Below are 19,706 nucleotides of genomic sequence, written 5' to 3' on the forward strand. Positions count from 1 at the left end.
CTAAAAGGAACCCAGCATTCAACTCCAGGAATACTGCTGTCATTCACCTGAGCTAGTCTCTCAGCCTGCCAAGAGCAACACCACTTCTGCATTTTAACACTTCAAAGAAGCCAGTTTTAAAAAGTTATGGAAGCCAGAAACTGGCCTGAAATTCAATATTTGGGTCCAGCTTCTAGCTTCATCAGCTTATTTCAGAAAGACCTTGCTCAAAGGCTCTGAAACTTGGTAGGGCTGGTCTACTGCAATGGCAGAGAAGTCCGTCACTTCAACTATTAAACCACAGATCCAGAGACAATTCACACATTCTGAGCCCAGCCAGAGTTAGATCTTTGTGCTATTGCTGTCTGTAGGAAAGGACTCTCTAACAACTATTCTTTCAGAGTTCAGGCAGCTCCTGCCAAAGGCACTGCAAATACCAAGGGCTCCAAGGGCAAGGCTGAAGAAGAGCTTGCATCTGTGCCACTCAGATTCTGTTCCTGTTGAGCCCATTACCTTTGACAGATGTCATGCCGGGACTTTATTCTCACTTTTAAGGCTTTTGCTTAAGCCCCAAAGTAGCAGGTATAAGGCAGACTGAAAACAAAGCTGTAAGCATTAGTCCTATCAGCTGATAAGATTATTGCACAGAAGCGAGTTACTTGGAAACTTAACTCATTAGGAACTCTCTGCCTGGGGTTTTAAAAGAGCATAGTTTATAGGTGCTCTTCTTTCAACTCCTAATTGAGGCTGTCATTGCAATTCTCAAGAAGCTTTCAGTCAGAAAGCAGCTTTCAACAAGCAGCAGCCTCCCAATTTGTGGTCTACAGAAAGTCAGCCGAAGTCATGCACCATTTTGCAGACACGTTTGCAGTCTCACATTACAGTTAGCACATAGGCAGTGCTATGTGGGAGGTGTGAGGGTCAGCTAAAAGCAGTTTACCTCTCACACCGCCTCCTATACATCAGCGCTATGGCTGCACTGCAGTTCAGGGAGTAGAATTTGTAGGAGACAAGTTAGCTAAGTATGTCGGTTGCTTTCTCCAGACAGTTTACTTCTTGCTGTTTCTTTGAAAAGTTTTAAGCTGTTTATATCTCTTAGCATTTTAAAGATCACTCTCTCCTTCCTGTGGAATGAACAAATCTAGTGATTTTGGCGCTTAGCCATTATCTTGTCCTCAAGATCCACAGCACAGTGTCTGAGGGGTGTAAAAAACGTCATGGCACACACAAACTCACCTGATTCTTGGACTGGGCTCTTGCAATCCTGAGTCTCCGAGCAGAATAAAATATAAAGTAGCCCATGGTTGCTGCTGTGACGATGAAAAATGACACTGAGATGAAGAAGATGGAGTACTGATTCATCCAAGGACCTTGCCTTTTCCCCACTTCAATAACCATGGTGACTTTCATGCCACTGTTAATCCGGTGCAAGATCTCCATGCCTTTCAGGTTGCCAATCATAATCGCAACGATGCTTTCGGCACCTGCAAAAGAGAAGGGAAATCCATGCTCAGTTCTTAGGTATGACATCAAAGTCAATATTTTGGATGTTCCAGTTCAAGCACTAAAGATCGGACTGGAAAATTCCTAACTAGCATTTATAGATTCAGCAAGAGCTGATGGAATAAGTGCCATCTCCATGTGCTTGTTCAGCTGAAACATATGTCAGGTTACCCATGAGCTGCGTAAGTGAAGCATATTTAGAATTCATTCCTCTCCATAGCACCCTTCACTCCCATTTATGGCATACATTGTCATTACTTTAGGCTCAACACTTTTAATATGCCTTGGAAGTACATTAAGTTAAAAGTAGATCCTATACTGAGAAAGGTCACAAAGGATTGCTCGGGGAAGCCAGGTGCACAGCTGGTGGCTTGAGGACCCTACCTGCTCCATTGCTACTTCTTAATATCTCTTCTCTAACTTTGACAGTATTGTTGAGTACCTTTCTAGACAGTCTCAATAAAACAGAAGCTCTTAAGAGAATAAAAAAAAAGGGGGACAGAGAGACAAGTATATTCTCAGGGGCCTCTCTAAGATAAATACAAAAGAAGTGGATTTGAAGACTAGCCAGTCAGGAGTCTCGCTGCATTAAACTATTAGCTGCGTGACATTCATAACAGATGTTGCATGGCGAAGGGATAAAATCTGTCACAGAAGTGCTACTCCTAGCTAACCTCCCAGCCAAACACTTTTTTAATGAAGGGACCAATTAACACCAACTACAACTGGTGTTAAACCACAAAGGCTTTAACTTGAAAAAGCATTTATCAGTTTTCCAGCTTGTTCATGTAATGCCTTTGATCCAACATGGATAATCATGATGTCTAGCAACTCTCCCTGGTGTCACTGAACTCATCTTTTATTCAGAAAGCTCCATGTAATAAGAAGCACATTGCATAGAAGGGAAAAAACCATATTAAAAATCAGCCAGACAACAACTGCTGTCTTTTAGGATTAACCAGGGCTTATAGCACAGTCATAAAGTGAGCTGGAGTCAGGTGTTAGGAGCAACTAAAGAATTAAGCATAGGTCAAGCCAGAAGCTGGGAGTTACTTCTATAAGAATGGAAGAAGTGTGAAAGAACAGGCTGTGACAACAAGAAAATAAGAGGTGTGCCAAAAAAAGCTTGTTCTGCCTCAGTCCCTTTCACTTCTGCGTGTCTCACTGGTTAAATATAGCTTGTGGTTCTGCTCAATACAGGATGTAGTGTAAGGATTCCTGTTAGTGAAATGTCACCACCAGCCTGCAAAACCATCAGTTGTGAGCAAGTTTAACCCTGAAAGAAAAAGAATCTTCCATTCAAGTATTAGGCTAATCAGTTCACTATGATGTGAACTGTCATTAGATGACAGGTTTAAGTCTTGACATTTCTTCCCCTAGAGATTTTTCTTGCTATCAGCATCCATCTTCAATATTTTGTAATGCAGACTCTTAAGGACCAACAGTTCATTTCTAAAGGCAATTACCAGGTGAGCTAACCTGGCATCTTATGAAGTTAATCAAATGCCTTGTAAGAACAGCAGGTCTAAGTAGTCCAGAAACTGCACCTAATTTCTGGCCATCAGTAGGACAAGAGTTCACTCAGTTCCAAAGCTCCTTTTGGGCAGGGACTACACAATGCCTTGATACTATCATACAGGGCCTGTCATGAGGGCATCACCCTTACCTGGCAGAAAACAAGGCCTCCTTTGCCTGTCAAGAGGAGATTCAATGATGTGCTATTATCCTCAAGCTAAGACAGAAGCACAAAATCCACATTTTAGACTACTGCTGTGCTTCTAGAATAAAATCAGCAAAGATCATCCCCACCCAGTGCTTCCTGTGCTGCTTTAAAGGGTCCCATTATGACAGGTAGTGAAACGTGTTACTGTAGCCTGGACACCACCAACGCTTGGGCATCTTAATGGAAACAACTTTTTTGGGAGGGCATCTGCAGAGGTCTCAAGCATAGAAACTGCCCTGAACTGTCAGCTTGCTCCCCTCCCAGATGCCAGCAAAAGCAAGAGAAAAGTCAATTAGTTGTGCATGGCAAAAACCTCACAGAAACCCAAGTCCCTCACATAGCTGTCACCTTTTGCAAGTCAGGTAAAGCTTTCTGCAACACTTTTCAAGGGACACTGGAAGGTGAGATTAAGCTGTTGCCTGCTTAGCTAATAAAGGTGCATTGCTAAAACAGAAGCAAGACCTGTTTAGTTAAACATTTCCCAGCCTCTCACCTTTCCCATCTCCTATGAAATTGGAAAGTTATTCTTTAGACAAATCTGTCTCTGCACATGTGGAGTTTTGGAGAAGGTAGTCCCAAAATCCTAAGACAACACTGCTGGTCAAAACCTGAAGGATGCCACTTGGCAGACACAGATGGCACAGATGAAGCACGAGAACTCAAGTGGTTTGCTGGGACACAGGCACATAAGGAGAGTATAACTGGGATCCAAGGTTTACCTTCCTGTACCAGGTTTAATGAGACATGGAATGGAGTTGTGTCTATTTATACCAATACAAATACTTCTATTAAACTCTGCTCTGCAGAGATTTCACTTGTTCTCCCATTACACTTCTGAGCCTGGTAAATATGAAGCACAGATGTGGCAATTCAGCAGAGAAATGCAATGTGCAAGAGGTGCACAGAACTGGGAGCATTAACTTTGGCACAGTAAGCAATTGCTTTTTCATGTTCATAAAAGAGATTACTGTAATCCAGTGCTACTCTCATGCATGCTACAGGTAAATTTAGTCCAAACCAAGCAAATTTTAAGTCCTGGGAAACAAATCACCCCACAATATATAGCAGGCTGTAAATGTAACCTAGTTAATGCCTTAATAGCAGTCATTTTTAGTCTGTTAATGCATTAAAGCACATCAAGGCAAAGATTAGATCTTGGGGCAAACCAACTCACCTGCTTCAAAACAACGTATGACAAAGCATTGCTTGCCCTATTCAGATTAGGTATACACAACTTACAAGATAGCCAGAACTGTAGCTCTTTGGCCACTGCACTTGACTAAGTCCCAGACAAGTAGGTCCCTGTGTGCCATTGCTAAGTGTGGTGTGACTCATGGCATACCTCAAGGCAGCAACTGCATTAAAGATCCATGCTAGAGTAGTGTTGATGCCTCCACATCTCTGCATTTTGCTCAACTATCATCGTAAGCCCTCTCCCCACAGAAGCAACTCAGATGATCTGTCACAGTGTGCTCAGGGTCAACTAAACTGCAAAGTAATTCCCACACGAGATGGGAGTTTCAGATTTGGCTTTGTTTTTCATTGTTTTCTTGGTTGGGTGGGTTTTTTTTGTGTGCATGGTGGGGTGGTGGGGGGTGTTTGTTTGGCTTTGTTTGGTTTGTTGTTTGTTTTTTTCATCTTTCCTCTATGCAAGTGAAGAGATGAGAAGCCACAGCAGCTTAGAGTAACTACCTCCTTCCCAGGCATATTATGAGTACAGCTCCTACAAACACTATGCACAAGTTTCTCTGGGTGTTAGTGGCATTCCACCCCACCCCATAAATATTTATCATTAATATGCAGTAGTAAGCATTGCTTTCTCACTTCTCTGTTGGGACCTGTTGAAGTTGTCTGCCCTTTCGTAGTTATACTAAAATTTCCAGGTGGCCTGGAGTTCAAAGTGTCAAGGAGATTCAGAGATTAAGGAATGCACTGGGTTTTGTAGTAATTGGAGCCTACAGGACTTTCTGCTCACCTCCCAAAAAACTCACTGTTGTTAGTGCTTTTCCAACATAACTTCAGAAGTGAGCTATGCCAGCACTCCAGGTGGAAGTGCAAGGCTTAAAAGGCCAGACACCAGAGCCACAGCACACAGACTCACAGGAAAGTGCTGCCCACAAGAGACTGCAATGGTGACGCTGAGCTTGCTCATGGTTTTGACCTGAGGTCTGCTGTGCTGCTAGGGAAGCATGAGGAGGGCCCCATCAGCCCTACAAAAGCACAGCTGCTAGCTGTGTCTATAAATGTTACAGGCAGATTTCCTTGCCTGGAATGAAAGTCAAATGCTACCTTAACCATAACTAAAGTTTATCTCTAGTGTCCTGCATCTCCAGCCATGCAGTTGAGCCACATGAGTGCATGAGAACAAGAACAGGGCAGTGCCTACGTTTCACCCATTGCTGCTTTCACAGCAGTCATCCCTTCCCAGTCAGTTTTGGTAAGCAAACCTCCCCAAGAGGAGCAGGGTGTTGCTGTAGCAGTGTGTTTGCCATGGTAAAATCCTGCCTCCTGAACGCTCCTGTGCAGGCTCCTGCAAGTTGAAACCACTCACAGCAGGCAGCTCAAGAGGAAGAAGCAGGGCTTTGCGCACGCTGCTCCTTCAGCCAGTTTCAAGTCAAACTTTGCTCATGCACTTCTTCATCTTTTCTTCCAGATATTAGAGAGAAAAAGAAAAAAAGGAGGAGGAAAAAAAAAAAAAAAAGGAAGATTTTTGTCCTAAGGTTAACCTTAATGGAATTCTGCATTGTGCATTTAATAAAACTGAAGCACAGCCTGGAAAGGGGAGTAAGGAGAGCACCTCCAGGAATTTAAAGCTCTGCTATGTGAAAAAAAAAATAAAAGCCCTCTCAAGTTATGAAGGCCACATTTAAGCTTCCCAGCTAATGAACTGCCAAAACCCAAGTTTTGCTTCACAGAAACCTTTTTAAGCATTGGAACTTACTGCATCTTGATTGTAATACCCCATTTCTTACTCACCACTGGAGTTTCATAACCAAGAAAACTGAACTGGCTCAGACTGATAACCATGCAGCAGCTGTATAACTGCACACTACTTTCTGGTGCAGCCCATTTTCAGGTCTAACGTATTAGCACCTAACAGAAAACACCACATGCCTCCAAAACCTAAATAAAAAAATTATAGTTATGAATCATGCCATCTGCACAGCTTCCCCTCCTCTACCTCAATACCCCACCTGACACCACAGGGAACACTAATTCAGTCCAAGAGAAATATTGAACATTTTCTCTGTGCAATACTCTGAGGTGACATTGACAAATGTCATGGATGTGTTTCCGACTCTGTAAGGCCCTGGCAAAGCTTTCTGCAGTGAATAATTAACTTCCAGCTGTTTGACAGCTTTGCATGCCATGGAAGCCAACTCAAAAGCTCCAGCTCCAAGCCATCTTCTCTAGCCTGACTTAAAATTATCCAGCATCTTAAGGGGGGCGACCAGAAAGCTGGTGAGGGAGTTTTTAGGGTGTCCTAGTTATAGGACTAGGGTAAATGAAGCAAACCCAGAAATTAGTAGATTCAGATTGGATGTTAGGAAGAAGTTCTTTACCATGAGGGTGGTGAGACACTGGAACAGGTTGCCCAGAGAGGAGATAGAAGCCCCATCCCTAGAGTCTTTAAGGCCAGGCTGGATGTGACTCTGAGCAACCAGATCTAGTGTGAAGTGTCCCTGCCCATGACAGGGGGGTTGGAACTAGATACTCCTTGAGGTCTCTTCCAACCCTAACAATTCTATGATTCTAAAACAGGTTTCTCAACTCATTCAGGCACTGGAACCATTTTGCATTGTTTAAACCAACCAAATTCAGTTTCAGTTGTGTCACAACAGAGCCTTTAATTTCAGTTTAAAGGTTTCAGTATAACCTGGGGGAAATTCTTTACATCTTTTTTCCTCTGCAAAAGCCAAACCCCTCTATCAACATTTAGCAAGAACAGGCTGTAAAACACCATGGTAGGACCCTTTCCTATTTGGGAGCAGACATAGCTACAACAGTTTTGTGAAAACATTTGAGAAAAGCAATAGACTTAAGAAAGAAGGCATATAATGGAAGTAGGGAAGTAGGTGGTGAAACCGTGGCACAGGTTGCCCAGAGAGGTGGTAGAAGTCCCCAGTAGAAGGCCAGGTTGAATGGGGCTCTGAGCAACCTGATGTAGTTCTACATGTTCTTGCTCACTATAAGGGGGCTGGGCCAGATCACCTTCAAGGGTCCCCTCCAACCCAAACCATTCTACGAGTCTCAGTTATTTCAGAACAGGGAAAAAGCTAGCACACCACACATGCTCCAACATTCTAGCTTCAGTAATTCTTTCCCCTTTCTGTAAGTCCAAAGTTTTGCATCATCTCTAAGCAGAGTGAAATTAAGTGCCCAGAGTTTTGCCACTATTATTTCACGTTGTCCAAAGAGCATCTTGTGCAACCAACCAACCAACGCATAGCTGTGGCACAGCCACAGCTTCCTCTTCCCAGGAACTGGCACAGCTCACCCTGTGGCTTGCCCAACACCTCACTTGGGTATAGCCGTGCAAAGCCTTGGTCTTAGTGGCATCAGCAAGCCATTTCAACAATATTTTTCCCTAATACCAAACCAACACTGAATTTTCCTTAGGACTCAGCTGGGGTTTTAATATTGAAGAGAAATAGTCTCACAGAAGTCACTGTAAGGGAAAGGAAAAGAAACAGTACAGTACATGAAAGTTAAACATTACCTTTCCCTCTGCAGAAGTGGCTTTCTGACAGGCTAGCCATGGCAAGCTGATTAGAATTTGCTTAATATCACAGTGGCAAATCAAGTCCAGATAAATTAAGAATTTTTGTGTGTGTATATATCTATAAATAAAATGTTTGTTTTACAAAGGAATTGAACAGAAATCCATCAGACAACTGTTTGCCTCTGAATGCTCTACCAGACTGAGAAATCAGGGATGATATTATAAATGGATTAGAGGCTGCAGGCATGCTGCTACAGCTGAGTAAATTCTGCCAGAGAACCATGACAGGACAAAGGATCTTAAAGAGCTTGCATGGTCTTGCAGAGAGAACAGTCACACACAAACTGTCCAAACTACAAGAGCAAAACCAAATTGCACCTCCTTCCCATAGCTATAGAATGCCCCAGCTGACCACTACATGAGCCACATGCTCAGAAAGGGCAGAATGGAAGAAACTAGGTTTGCTTTTGATTGCTTCACATACACAAAGAACAAACAAAGAAAACCAAAAAAATCAGACTTCAGAGTTGGAAATCCCAAGGAAAGGATAGGCTTTCCTTAATCACAGCAAGCTCACTATCTGAAGACTGTTTAGAGAGATGAACTATAAATCCTGGCCTTGGTCAAGTGGTGGTGGGAACTTTGCTTTTATCTCTGCAATATGGTGCTTTCAGGACAGAATTCCAGCACCAGGTGTTCCTGCAGCCTCAAAGCAGCTAGTAGTCTTCCTCTGGCGTCCCTCCCACATCAGCAAAAAGGCAGTAGGAGATCAAGACATCTCCTGTATTTGAACATGAAAGGCACTGTCAGATGACTCTCCAACTATTTCCTACCAGATTAGCACACCTGGCTCTTCAGGCATCCAAGAAGAGTATTTGAAATACTGTCTCTCTTTTGAGTGTGGGTTATCTCACTGGATTGAAATAACAAGAAACAGGGGATTTCTGGTGGTTATTGAACAGGCCAGTACAAGTTCACTGCTATCTGTTATAGTAGAAGGGAAAATAAACAGAGAGCACAGAGCCCAGGCCCACCTCACAGCCATGATGCAATCAGCTGGGATGAAAGGCCAGCGCTGCACACAAAAGCCATAGTGTCTTGGCACCATACCACGCTCTGGAGGCAAGGGCCTCAGAGAAGTGCTGTGAAACCAGATGCCTGCACATTGGCTCTGCTCTCATCTGTGGCACAATGTTGACAAACCCTGTAATGATTGCTGTCATCCACCTGCACAGGGCCAAGTCTAATGAGGAATGCAGATCTGAGTGAGCAGCAACTATGCCAGCATTCATCCTCCACTGCAGACACCATCCAAGGAAATGTCATCCTCATGCCTTCACTGCCCTTCAGTAAGCTCTCTCCTTTGCAAGGGGAGGGTGACTAAAGTCACAGTTCCAGGAGCAATTTAAGCCTGGATAGCTGACATGTAGGTAGTCTTGTCCTTCCCTCTTCTGCTCTGCATGCTTTCCACCCCAAACGTTACCTGGCACCAAGATAAAATGGCTCACTTCCAGGCTGCTTTGCAGTTATTTAAAGCAACAGCTCCTTATGATCCCAGCTTTTTGATTGAACTGTCTTCCTGCTCACAGTAGCACCTAAGCTTAATGAAATCTACTTTCAGCTTGCTTTACTTGGCAGCTGGCACTGTGCCTGATCTCTTCCTCCTCAACATATAAATCTTACAAAGTACAGAGGTAAACATTCCAACAGCAAGACACTTGAAAAAAAAAAAGCTACCAGAATTGGCAGGAGTAGGAAGCAATAGCCATAGCTTTAAAAAGAAAATAAAAAATCAAATAAAAGAAAAGTGAAGGGGGCAGGGAGCATTGCAGGGAAATTTTAAGATGAGAGAGAGCCTTAGAAGAGGCATGGTGAAGATGGCAGAAAGGGAAGAAAAGAAATTCCCTGTTCACTGGTGGGTTTGTTGCCCCAAAAGCAGCATGTATTTTGGAAAATTCATGCCCTCATCAGCCTGGAAACACATAGTGCCACATGCTCCTTATTCCTGACTGTGCTGCTCAGGAACTACCACCCACCTTTGCCTAGGGAGACTCTTCAGTGAGGTTGGCCTACACATTGGTCACCTAACAGTTACTGTGGATAAAGACAACTTTCACATTAGAAACCATGGGGAAGCTTTTACCAAACAGGCTGTGTGTCTACAGAAGCACATCAAGATCAAATGCGTTTTTACATAACCTGAGTTTCCATGAGTCCCCAGGGGACACTGGAGGTTGAACATTCAATTTAAGTAGTGTTAAAAGTTGCTATTTGCCAAGTGAATCCAACAATTACCATCCTTTTTTTCCCCTCCCTCTCCCTTCTTGTGTAAATGCTGCCAATCTTTGAACATTCAGAAAATGAAATCATCCTTAAAAACAGCAGCCAAGGCTTAGTAAGGGCACTGAGATGAGCGAGATCTCTAGGACAGCTCCCTTCACATGCTGTTTGGTCAGTTGCACTGGGAAGAGTAAAGCATCATCTTTCAATCTAGCAAACAGCACCTAAAACCCTTTAGGGAAAGTGGTCAACATCCCCTAATGAAAATTCTTCAGTAAAGTTACTCAGCAGTAACTTTAGTAAATGCAATGCTCACCCTCTTCAAGGAGGCTGAGCTTGCAGCTAATATCCCTTGCTCTCAACATACTGGTAGCAGCTATGAGCTCAATGGAAACAAGTAAGTTTGAGAAAGCTAATGATAAAATAATGTAAGTCAGCACAGTGTAAGCCAGAAGGCATCTGTCTGCAGAAAGACAACAGGTCACATTCAGTACAACAGGAAGAGTGCTGAGCCTGACCACTGTTTGCTCACTGACACATTCAAGACTGGAGGCAAACAAGCACCAACATTGTTTTAGGGCCATATGTCCCAGACAATGAAGCCTCTGCTACCACAGCTGTCACTTAGGATTTTAATTCATCTTTTCACATTTCAGCAGACCAGTAAACCCAAAGAGCAAGGGATCAGAAGCTGTCAGCAGCACTGACTAGTCAACCCTGCTTCCTGGTGCTCCTCTCATGCTTGCTCACCGACCTCTGTGCTGTGGGTAACCCAGCTCACCGTTGCACCCCTACCATACCCTGCAGGTGGAAGATCAAGCATCATCAGCCAGACTCTGCACCAGAGTCAGTTATCTGAATCTCACTATAGCTGTGTCATAGTTCACTCTAAACCAAGCAGCCAGAAGAACTGAACTGAGCACAAAGACAAGTTGCAGCACATAGGTAGTTTTTCTCAGACTCAAAGAGCTATGAACTCCAGGCATTATAGACTGCAGATATAATCCAGGCACAGTGGGGTCATTTAAATTGCCTCCCAGTAAGCAGCTGCTGGTAGGAAGTGCTAAATAATCTACAGAGGCTCACCCAGTCATGGCCAGGGAAAATGGAAGAGCAAGTATCAATTAGACCATGCATCCTGATTCCTCACCTCAGCCCTGAACACGTCTCCCCTCACTGCATGGGAGAGGTGCACTGTTTGTTTACACAACATTTACAAAGTGTCAGCACAGCCTGCCTGGGGATTACCATTCTCTATCTTTGACAGGTTTTACAGGTCACATCAGCCGTTCAAAGTCATGGCAAAGTTTCAGCTCGTTTCTAAAGATCCCTCCTCACACATAGCTGGAGCAGAGCACAATTACACGCTTTTGCCATGCACTGTTTCCTCTGAGCATATGGAGATTAGCCTCCATCGCAGTGAAATTCCTGCAGAACAAGTTAAGTGGCAGGGCTGTATATTTAACCTTTCCTTTCCATTTCCTCCACTGATGCATGTTTACACTTGAACCAGATCCTGTTAGCCTGAGACACACTGGTACTGTTTTAACCAGAATTTTAAGCTGCGCTCCTCCAGAATAAGCCTGCATCAGATCAGATGATTTGCTTCTTACAGCTAGAGTACACAACAAGAGAAAAACCACAACTAAACAGTGATCACAATAGAATTCTGCAAAGAATCATTCTCTACCAGCTGTAGGGAAATACTTAAGACCAAAAAACACTTTTCATGGTTGCTACCATACTCGGACACCAAAGCCACTTAAATGCCTGGTTCTATCTTAAATCAAGGTGCACCTTTAAAACAAACCCACTCATCATGTGCTTTTTCCCCCACATGCTGCTGTTCTCCAATCAAACTCCTTTCAGAAGGTCAATATAGATTAGAGAGTGGTAAAATTATAAGCACACAGAACTGTACTTTGAAACCCTCTCCAGCCTGCCACAGAATGGTACCTTCTTCTCAATAGGAACACTATTTAAACTCAAGTTTGCCATTTGATACAGTTTTGTGCTTATAGAACTTACAAAGTAAATATTACCTTGAACTCCATTAAATCCTTGGTATTCTATGTGCTAGATAGGGTTAGACAGGAACTGATCATATCTAATTTGGCTATTTATTGCATTCTGTTTTTGTTGTCAAGGGAGGTTTGGGGGGTTTTAGGTTTGGTTGGGTGCTTTTTGTGTTTGTTTGGGGTTTTTTTTGGTGGGGTTTTTTGTTGGGTTTTGTTTATCAAGTTGGCACGCTAAAAGGTTTCCACACAGAGCACTAATACAGGCAATAAAGTCTTTATCAGACTAAACATGATAAGAAAGAGACTCTGGAAGCAGGATGACCAGGACATGCACTGTTGTCAAGTATAAACACATTTAAGTCCCCAAACAAATAAGTTGCTGCAAGAGCCAAGTCTGACAGCCCCCAAAAAGAGACACGCTGTACTTTTAGAAAGCCTCTGTTAATAATTTTGTCTCTATCGAAGTTCTGCAAATAAAAGCATGTTGTGCTATACACAGCCCACCCACAGGGAACCTTCTTTCTCTGCCAGGCTGATGACAGCTCCCATGCCCTGCTGAGAAGAGGGAGAAGATGCTATCCCAGCCATGTCAAGAGATGGGAAAGCTTAGCTTAACTCCCCCTCAGCCCTGAAAAACCACCTCCTGCTACGTCCACTGTCTCAGCTTGGAGGAAATGCTCAGCATTGTTTGGTTTCACTTGGTGGCATATGATGGCTCAGTTAAAGCAGAAATGAAGCCAGTTAGGAAACCCAGACTGTGAAGTCACTGTTAGCACAGCTGCAGCTGTTACAGGAATGGCAGGAGTTGCAGTTGCACAAAAACTGTCCTTAATGAGCACAGCTACCTTCACTGCTGCTTCCAGAGGAGTTAGAGCACCTGGTGCCACCACTGGAGAGCAGAAGAGAAGATCAGTCCCAAAACACAGTTCATAAGAAACTCTTCTCAAGTTGAGCTCAGTCTACAGCACTGCACAGCATTGTACAGGGAGTATCCTGCACTTGGCAAAAGGAATGAGACTGATTATTTGTAGCTTGCTTCCTCTTGGCCATGCTGTGCTGAAAGCCTGCAAAATTTGTCAAGTTTGACTGGAGAGTGTTGGCTCCCAGCAGGGGCACAGGGCAGGGGCAGCTCAAGCATAGCATGCCACCAAAGCCTGTGAGCAGGATGAAGAGCATCACTGCGGGAAGAGGCGAGAAGAGCAACTCAGATGACCACGATAACACAAAAAGATAATTCAAACCCAGAGAGGAAGTAAAGGGAGAGTGGAACAGGAGAGAAAGCAAAGGTCTAAAACAAGGACAAAGAACAAGAGCAACAGAAGCAACAAGCCCAGTAATTATGCTAGGACACAGCAAGGAGGAGTCATGCAGATGAAATAAGTGGTTTGACAGAAGCTGTCTTTCCAAGCAGTCCCTGTCCTGTTTGTCTGCAGTTCAGCTGGGAAGTTTCAACATGCCCTCAAGCCTGTAACTCATCATGCAGGATAATCAGGACAACTAGAGCAACTCTGACATAAATCCCTCAGCAGAAAGCTTAAGGACAGCATGGGAAAGGAGGGAACTTCTCATCAAACAGTCCCTGCAGAGAGCAGATGGCTTATTTCAAGAGGCAGCTTCTAGCAAGATTAAGATTCCATACGTCTCCTGGTGACCAGGATGGAGAAGGGGGCAGGAGGACATACACCATCCCATCAAGAATAGATTCAACAGTGACTACCCAGGTCAGCAGTGCCATAGGAGCTCCTCTGAGAGCTGCAGGGTTAGGCAGGCATATGGCAAACAGGGCTTGGGGCAGGGATGCTACTGTCAGCAGCAGGAACTCACCCAGCAACCGCCAGATCTCAATAACGTTGGTCAGCAAATTATTTCATTACGTAAGAAAGCTCTGCCTCAGAAAGGCCAGAGCCCATCCAGACTGTATGCTTTAAATTCTTAAAGCTGAGTACAGATGGTCATATAGCTCATTAAGATTGCATACAACGAACCTCCAGAGGCAGCTACTGCTTTCTTGTCTCACCAGAACACTTAAACTGCCATGGCTAAGACAGAAATCCTCTCTACCCCTTCTAAAAGAGGTGCTGCAAGGATATAGTTGTTTTTCAAACCAGTCAAAGCTTTAATACTCACTATTCATTCTCACAGTTTTATTGCTCTCCAGAAGATGTGGCTTCCCCCCAGGAAAGTGCCATTTATCAGAACCCAAACACTCCAGCAAGGTGCACAAGCATCAGTCTAGCAGCCCAGAGCTGGACAGAGCTTCCCTACCCCACCACAGACAGGGCGCCTGCTCCTGTTGTTACCAGAAGGCAGTCACACAGCTCTCAGCCCAGGGCTGATTCTCAGTAAGCACTAACATGAAATACAGCCAAATCTGGTTCTTCATTTAAAAGATGAAACAAAGCAAAAACACAAAGTCAAACAACACTGCTGGTAAGTAGAAAACTTTCTATAACAAGAGAAGAGAGCCTGTCTTGAGCTTCTGCAAAACAGAAACAACCTTTGAAGAGCTTTAGCTGCTTCACACTGGACATGGCATTTTGCTGGTGAATTTACCTACTATGAATCTCTATTTCTGATCTGGTTAGCACGGGACAAAGGGGCAAAGTGTCTGTGTGGAAAGCCAGCCTATTGCAGGCCCCCAAATCTACTCCAAAGACATTACAGGCTTTAACAACCCTAGAATCCATCAACTCCGGGCGGATACCTAGTCATACTAGAATCCCAGACAAGCTACAGACGCGATTCCTACCCTCACCCCGCACACACCTGCAGCCCGTGCCCAGCCCACCCAGGCCAGCAAGCTCAGGCAGCGGCTGGCTTGTCCCCAGCCCACGGCAGCAACCTCAGCCGTTACTCATTAATGAGAGGGAACCCAACAACAGCGGCGCCGTGCACACGACGGGCTAGTCGAGGCAGAACCTCTTCTTGTGCAGGAGAGACTGAAGAATTCCAGCCTCTTATTAAATACCAAAGCTGGGTTTATGCACCGAAGGCTGAATCACCTGGATGTGCTCTGTTCTTGCACCCTATGGAGGAGGGCAGGGGCAATTCCCAGCGCAAGAAGCCTCCTCTGGCTAATGCGCTTTCCCCGACCCTGCTTTCAGCGGACGCTCACCGTGGTGGGACATGGGCAGCACTTCGTTGCCGGTGCCGCGGTAGTTGTAGATGACAGCGGCGGCGGCGCCGCGGTCCGCGGCCAGACGGATCTTGTCGGCGAAAGAGCAGCCGCCACCGCGCTGGATGAGGGCGAGCCAGTCCGGGGAGCCGCCGCTGCCGGGCGCAGGGGCCCTGCTGAAGTTGGTGCCCGCGCTACAGGCGTTGAAGGAGTCGCGGCCGTCGGGCAGAACCAGCACACCGGAGACCCCCTGTAACGGCGAGTCCTGCCCGTACAGGCCGCTCTCGCTCGCCTCCCAGCCGCTCCGGTTCTGGTCCGCCGCGTCCTCCCACGACACGTTCAGCCAGGCGGGCCACACCGCCGCCGCCGCCCCGCCAGGACCCAGCGGCGAGGCGGCGCAGAGCAGCGCGGCCAGCGCCAGCAACGCGGTCCCCGACGACATCACGGCACAGGGCGACCCCGCCGATACCGCCTAAAATCGCCGCGGCTCCGCCACCGCCCACGGGGGAGGAGCGGGGCCGCCTCCTCCGCGGCACGCCCCCCCCACCCCCCGCCCGCCCGCCCCGGGAACCCCACCGGGAGTCCCCGGCACCGCTGCGCCCCGCTGCAGCCGATGCCGGAGCTGTCCAGGGGATACCGAGCGCTGCGACCGCCCCCTCACCAGATCATCTCCCAGGGCAAGAAGGTAACCACGCGGGGTGGCTTCCCGGGAGGGATGCAGGGGGTCACCCACCCATGTCTTACAGAATCATGAGGATTGGAAAAGACCTCAGAAATCAGATCATCAAGTACAACTGTCAGCGCAACACCAGCATGCTCACCTGTCCTGAATTGCCATGCCTAGGCATTTTCTGAACAACTCCAAGGAGGGTGACTCTACCACTTCCCTGGGCAGCCTGTCCCACTGCTTGACCACTCTTTGGGTAAAGACATTTTTCCCAACATCCAACCTAAATCTCTGCTGGCACAATTTAAGGCAATTTCCTCTCGCCCTGTTTCCAGCTATGAGAGAAAAAAGACTCAACCACCACCTGGCTCCAAACTCCTTTCAGGCAGTTGTAGAGAGCAATAGGATTACTCTTAGCTCCCTCAGCTGTTCCTCATAAGACCTGTTCTCCAGACCTTTCACCAACCTAGTTGTCTGTCCTCTCAGAAGTGGTGGTTCCTCCTGACATCACCTCTCAGGAGCAAGGGATGATTCCTTGCATTGCTTCCAGGAAGGGAGCACCAGGAGTTCCAGCAGGCCTCTGATCACCCCCTAAAGAGGCCAGCTCCACAGCAGCTCCTGGGCACAGCAGCCCCAGCACCCAGGGTCCAGCCGTTACCCAGCCAGCTTCACATGGTTGAGTTAATATTTGCTGAACACTCAGCAACACACAGTATCAGTTCTACCTGAAATTGGTTTATAGAGTACTGTGTTCACTGGGTTAACTCACTGGTCATTGTTCTCCTTCTCATTAGACATACACCATAAACCTGCCACTTCAACCAAAACCACTTTTTTCTGTCTATATATTAGTTATGTTTGCACAGTTAATTGTTATTGGGTCTGTGTGACAGGCAATGAAAAGCTCCATTTCTTCAGGGCTCTGCAGTTGTGTTTTGGGCAGCCAGTTTGTGCCCTTGCTCTGGTGCATACACGTTTCTGTTCCAGGCTGTTCTGTACCAGGCTGTTCTGCATCAGGCAGTGTGCTGGCAGAATTACTGGAACTATGAGGGTGACATGCTGTGGAGCCTCACCAGGGAATCTGAGGCAAGAAAGGGAGATAGTAGGAATAGAATAGAATAAACCAGGTTGGAAAACAAGAACATTTCAAGCTCCTCTTCTCCAAACAGCTACTCTCCTGACTGTTGCCATCAGCTTGCCTGTAGGACTTGCCCCCATCACCTGTTCAAACACATCCCCAGAGGGCTGGCTGGCTCTCTGGGTGGGAACCTATCTTAGAATAGAATAGAACAGAACAGAATAAACCAGGTTGGAAGAGACCTTCAAGATCATCATGTCCAACCTATCATCCAACACCACCTAATCAACTAAACCATGGAACCAAGCATCCTGTCAAGCCTCTTCTAGAAAGGATTTTTCCTGTGCCCTGATTACATGGCACAAGATCAGCTGCTGCCTGGGCAATCACCAACAGAATGAGTGTAAACACAGAGCTAAACTCTTTCTGGTACGAGCTGGCACTGCTCCATTTCCAGTGCAGGCTTTTGGCTGGCTCTGAAGCCATGTGGCTGATAACTAGGCTCTGATCCATGGCACACATTTTCCTTCACTTGACCAGTGATAAATCAGGACAATAAGCATTACATGGTCAAACCTAGCTCGGGTTTGAATGACAGCTGGAAGCAGAGGCTTTGAAACCAACCCAGTCCACTGGTGTCCACCCCTGCCATTACATCTTCATTCAGGTAATGAAGAGCAGGTGAAGCAATTTGCTAAAGATCAATATTGCTAAACACACCAAGTTTACCAAGCTGACAGATGAAAAGCTGGACATGACCCAGCAGTGTACACTCACAGCACAGAAAGCCAGCTGTATCCTGGGCTGCATCCAAAGCAGCATGGGCAGCAGATCGAGGGAGGTGATTCTTCCCCTCTGCTCCACTCTTGTGAGTGCTGTGTGTCTTGTGCCGTGCTGTGTTTAGCTCTGAAGTCCTCTGCACACGAAAGACACTTTTGAGGCTGGACAGAGCCTTAAAAATGATCAGAGGCCTGGAATACTTCTTCTGTGAAGAAAGGCTGAAAGAGTTGGGGTTCTTCAGCCTGGAAGAGAGAAGGCTCCAAGGACACCTTATTGTGCCCTTTCAGTCGTGAAGGGGATCTGTGAGAAAGCTGGAGACAATATTTTTAGCAAGGCCTGCTGTGACAGTACAAAAGGTGATGGTTTTAATCTAAAAGAGCAAAGATTTAGACTAGATATAAGTAAGAAATTTTATGCAGTGAGGGTGGTGAAACACTGGCCCAGGTTGCCCAGAGACACAGTAGAAGCCCCATCACTGGAATCATTCCAGATCACGTTGGATGGGTCTCTGAGCAACCTGATCTGGTTGAAAATGCCCCTGCTGACTACAGGGGGCTGGACTAGATGGCCTTTAAAGGTGCCTCCCAACTCAAACAATTCTATGATTCTAAGAGAACTCTTTTGTCCTAACATAACTCTTTTGTCCTCACATTTTCTCACTCACATCTAAGCAGACAACAGCAACATCTCTAGCTACAGCAAGAAGCGTATCTGTAAGCAGTCAGAGAGGCACAGGTTTGTTTTGAAACCTATTCCTTATAGGTGCAGGGAACAACTTAACAACACTGAAAATATAACCAAACTTTATGCAATACACAGCAGCCTCTAAAGCTTTAGGGATGTTTTGCTCCGGCATTTTCACTGCGATGAAGTTGGATGAGAGACAAAGATTGGAACCTCCTCAGGTTACACAGCTTCTTATAGTTCTGTGAATTTTGACTATAAGGCTTACCCACAATCTCTTATGCTTCCATATATCAGAGTTTGTGATGTGAATCTAATAAAGCAGCAGCATGGGTGCGGGTGCGGAGTTGTTTCTGCTGCCCGAGAGCAGAGCTATAGGTCATGGCAACAGCTCTGTGCTGGGACACAGCTCTTCACCACCCCCAGCCTTGCTATGGGGGGTGGTAGTTAACTTCACTGCTCTTCAGCAGCTGGTGGGAAATGTGCATGCTGTCCAGGCTACTGCCTGATGGCAAAATGCCTGCAGCACATTTGGTGATCTCACCAAAATTAACACGGAGCCTAAACCCAAGCTTCTCACCATGCAGCTCAGAGAGCAGTAACAAGAAACAAAATTGCTCTGAACGTGACTGCTAACATCTTGCTGCCATGGCATAATTTTGATACCAAGTTTCTGACTCCTTGGTCAGGCAATGTTTCTGCTTGCCTGAAAACAACGGAGGGCTGGCACACAGAGAGCTTGCTCACCGCAGCTCAGGAATTCCTCAGGCTAGAAAAGCAAATGAAGCTGAGTGCTTGTGCTGGGGCAAAAAAGTGCACACTTGTGGTGACAACAGCCTGTCCTTCTATATAAACACTGGAAGTCACCAGTCTGTGCATCCTGGCACAGTAAGCAGCTCCTCCAGCCATGCAACTGAGAGGAGCCAGGTGAGGTGGCTGGATCAGTGTTGGAGTGCAGTGGGACACCCCAGCAGAGTCAAAACAATGTGTTTCAAAAGCAGTGTGCTGGTTACACCTATTTTAAGCTGCAGATCGCACATGGAGAACTTTTGGGGCTTTCACTCATTAAATTTCCTTTCAGAATGATAATTAATAAACAGATCTGCAGCCTCACCAAAGTGTGACCTTCAGTCCTCTCTGAAAAGTATCCTTTGTC

The 19,706-nt window shown here is 45.9% G+C and overlaps 1 protein-coding gene across 1 annotated transcript in view; it reads right to left on the reverse strand.

The window, feature by feature from the left end:
- RNF128 (ring finger protein 128) overlaps nucleotides 1–15,818 on the reverse strand; it is a 29,830-nt gene extending 14,012 nt beyond the window's left edge. Inside the window, exons 1-2 of the mRNA XM_054169717.1 lie at nucleotides 15,342–15,818; nucleotides 1,216–1,463 (exon numbers count right to left, since the gene is read on the reverse strand). Coding sequence (XP_054025692.1) covers nucleotides 1,216–1,463; nucleotides 15,342–15,783 — 690 coding nt within the window. The 5' untranslated portion in view covers nucleotides 15,784–15,818. The remainder of the gene's footprint in view (nucleotides 1–1,215; nucleotides 1,464–15,341) is intronic.
- Nucleotides 15,819–19,706: the final 3,888 nt, after the last annotated feature.

Source organism: Dryobates pubescens, chromosome 18, assembly GCF_014839835.1.
Source record: "Dryobates pubescens isolate bDryPub1 chromosome 18, bDryPub1.pri, whole genome shotgun sequence".
Lineage (NCBI taxonomy): Eukaryota > Metazoa > Chordata > Aves > Piciformes > Picidae > Dryobates > Dryobates pubescens.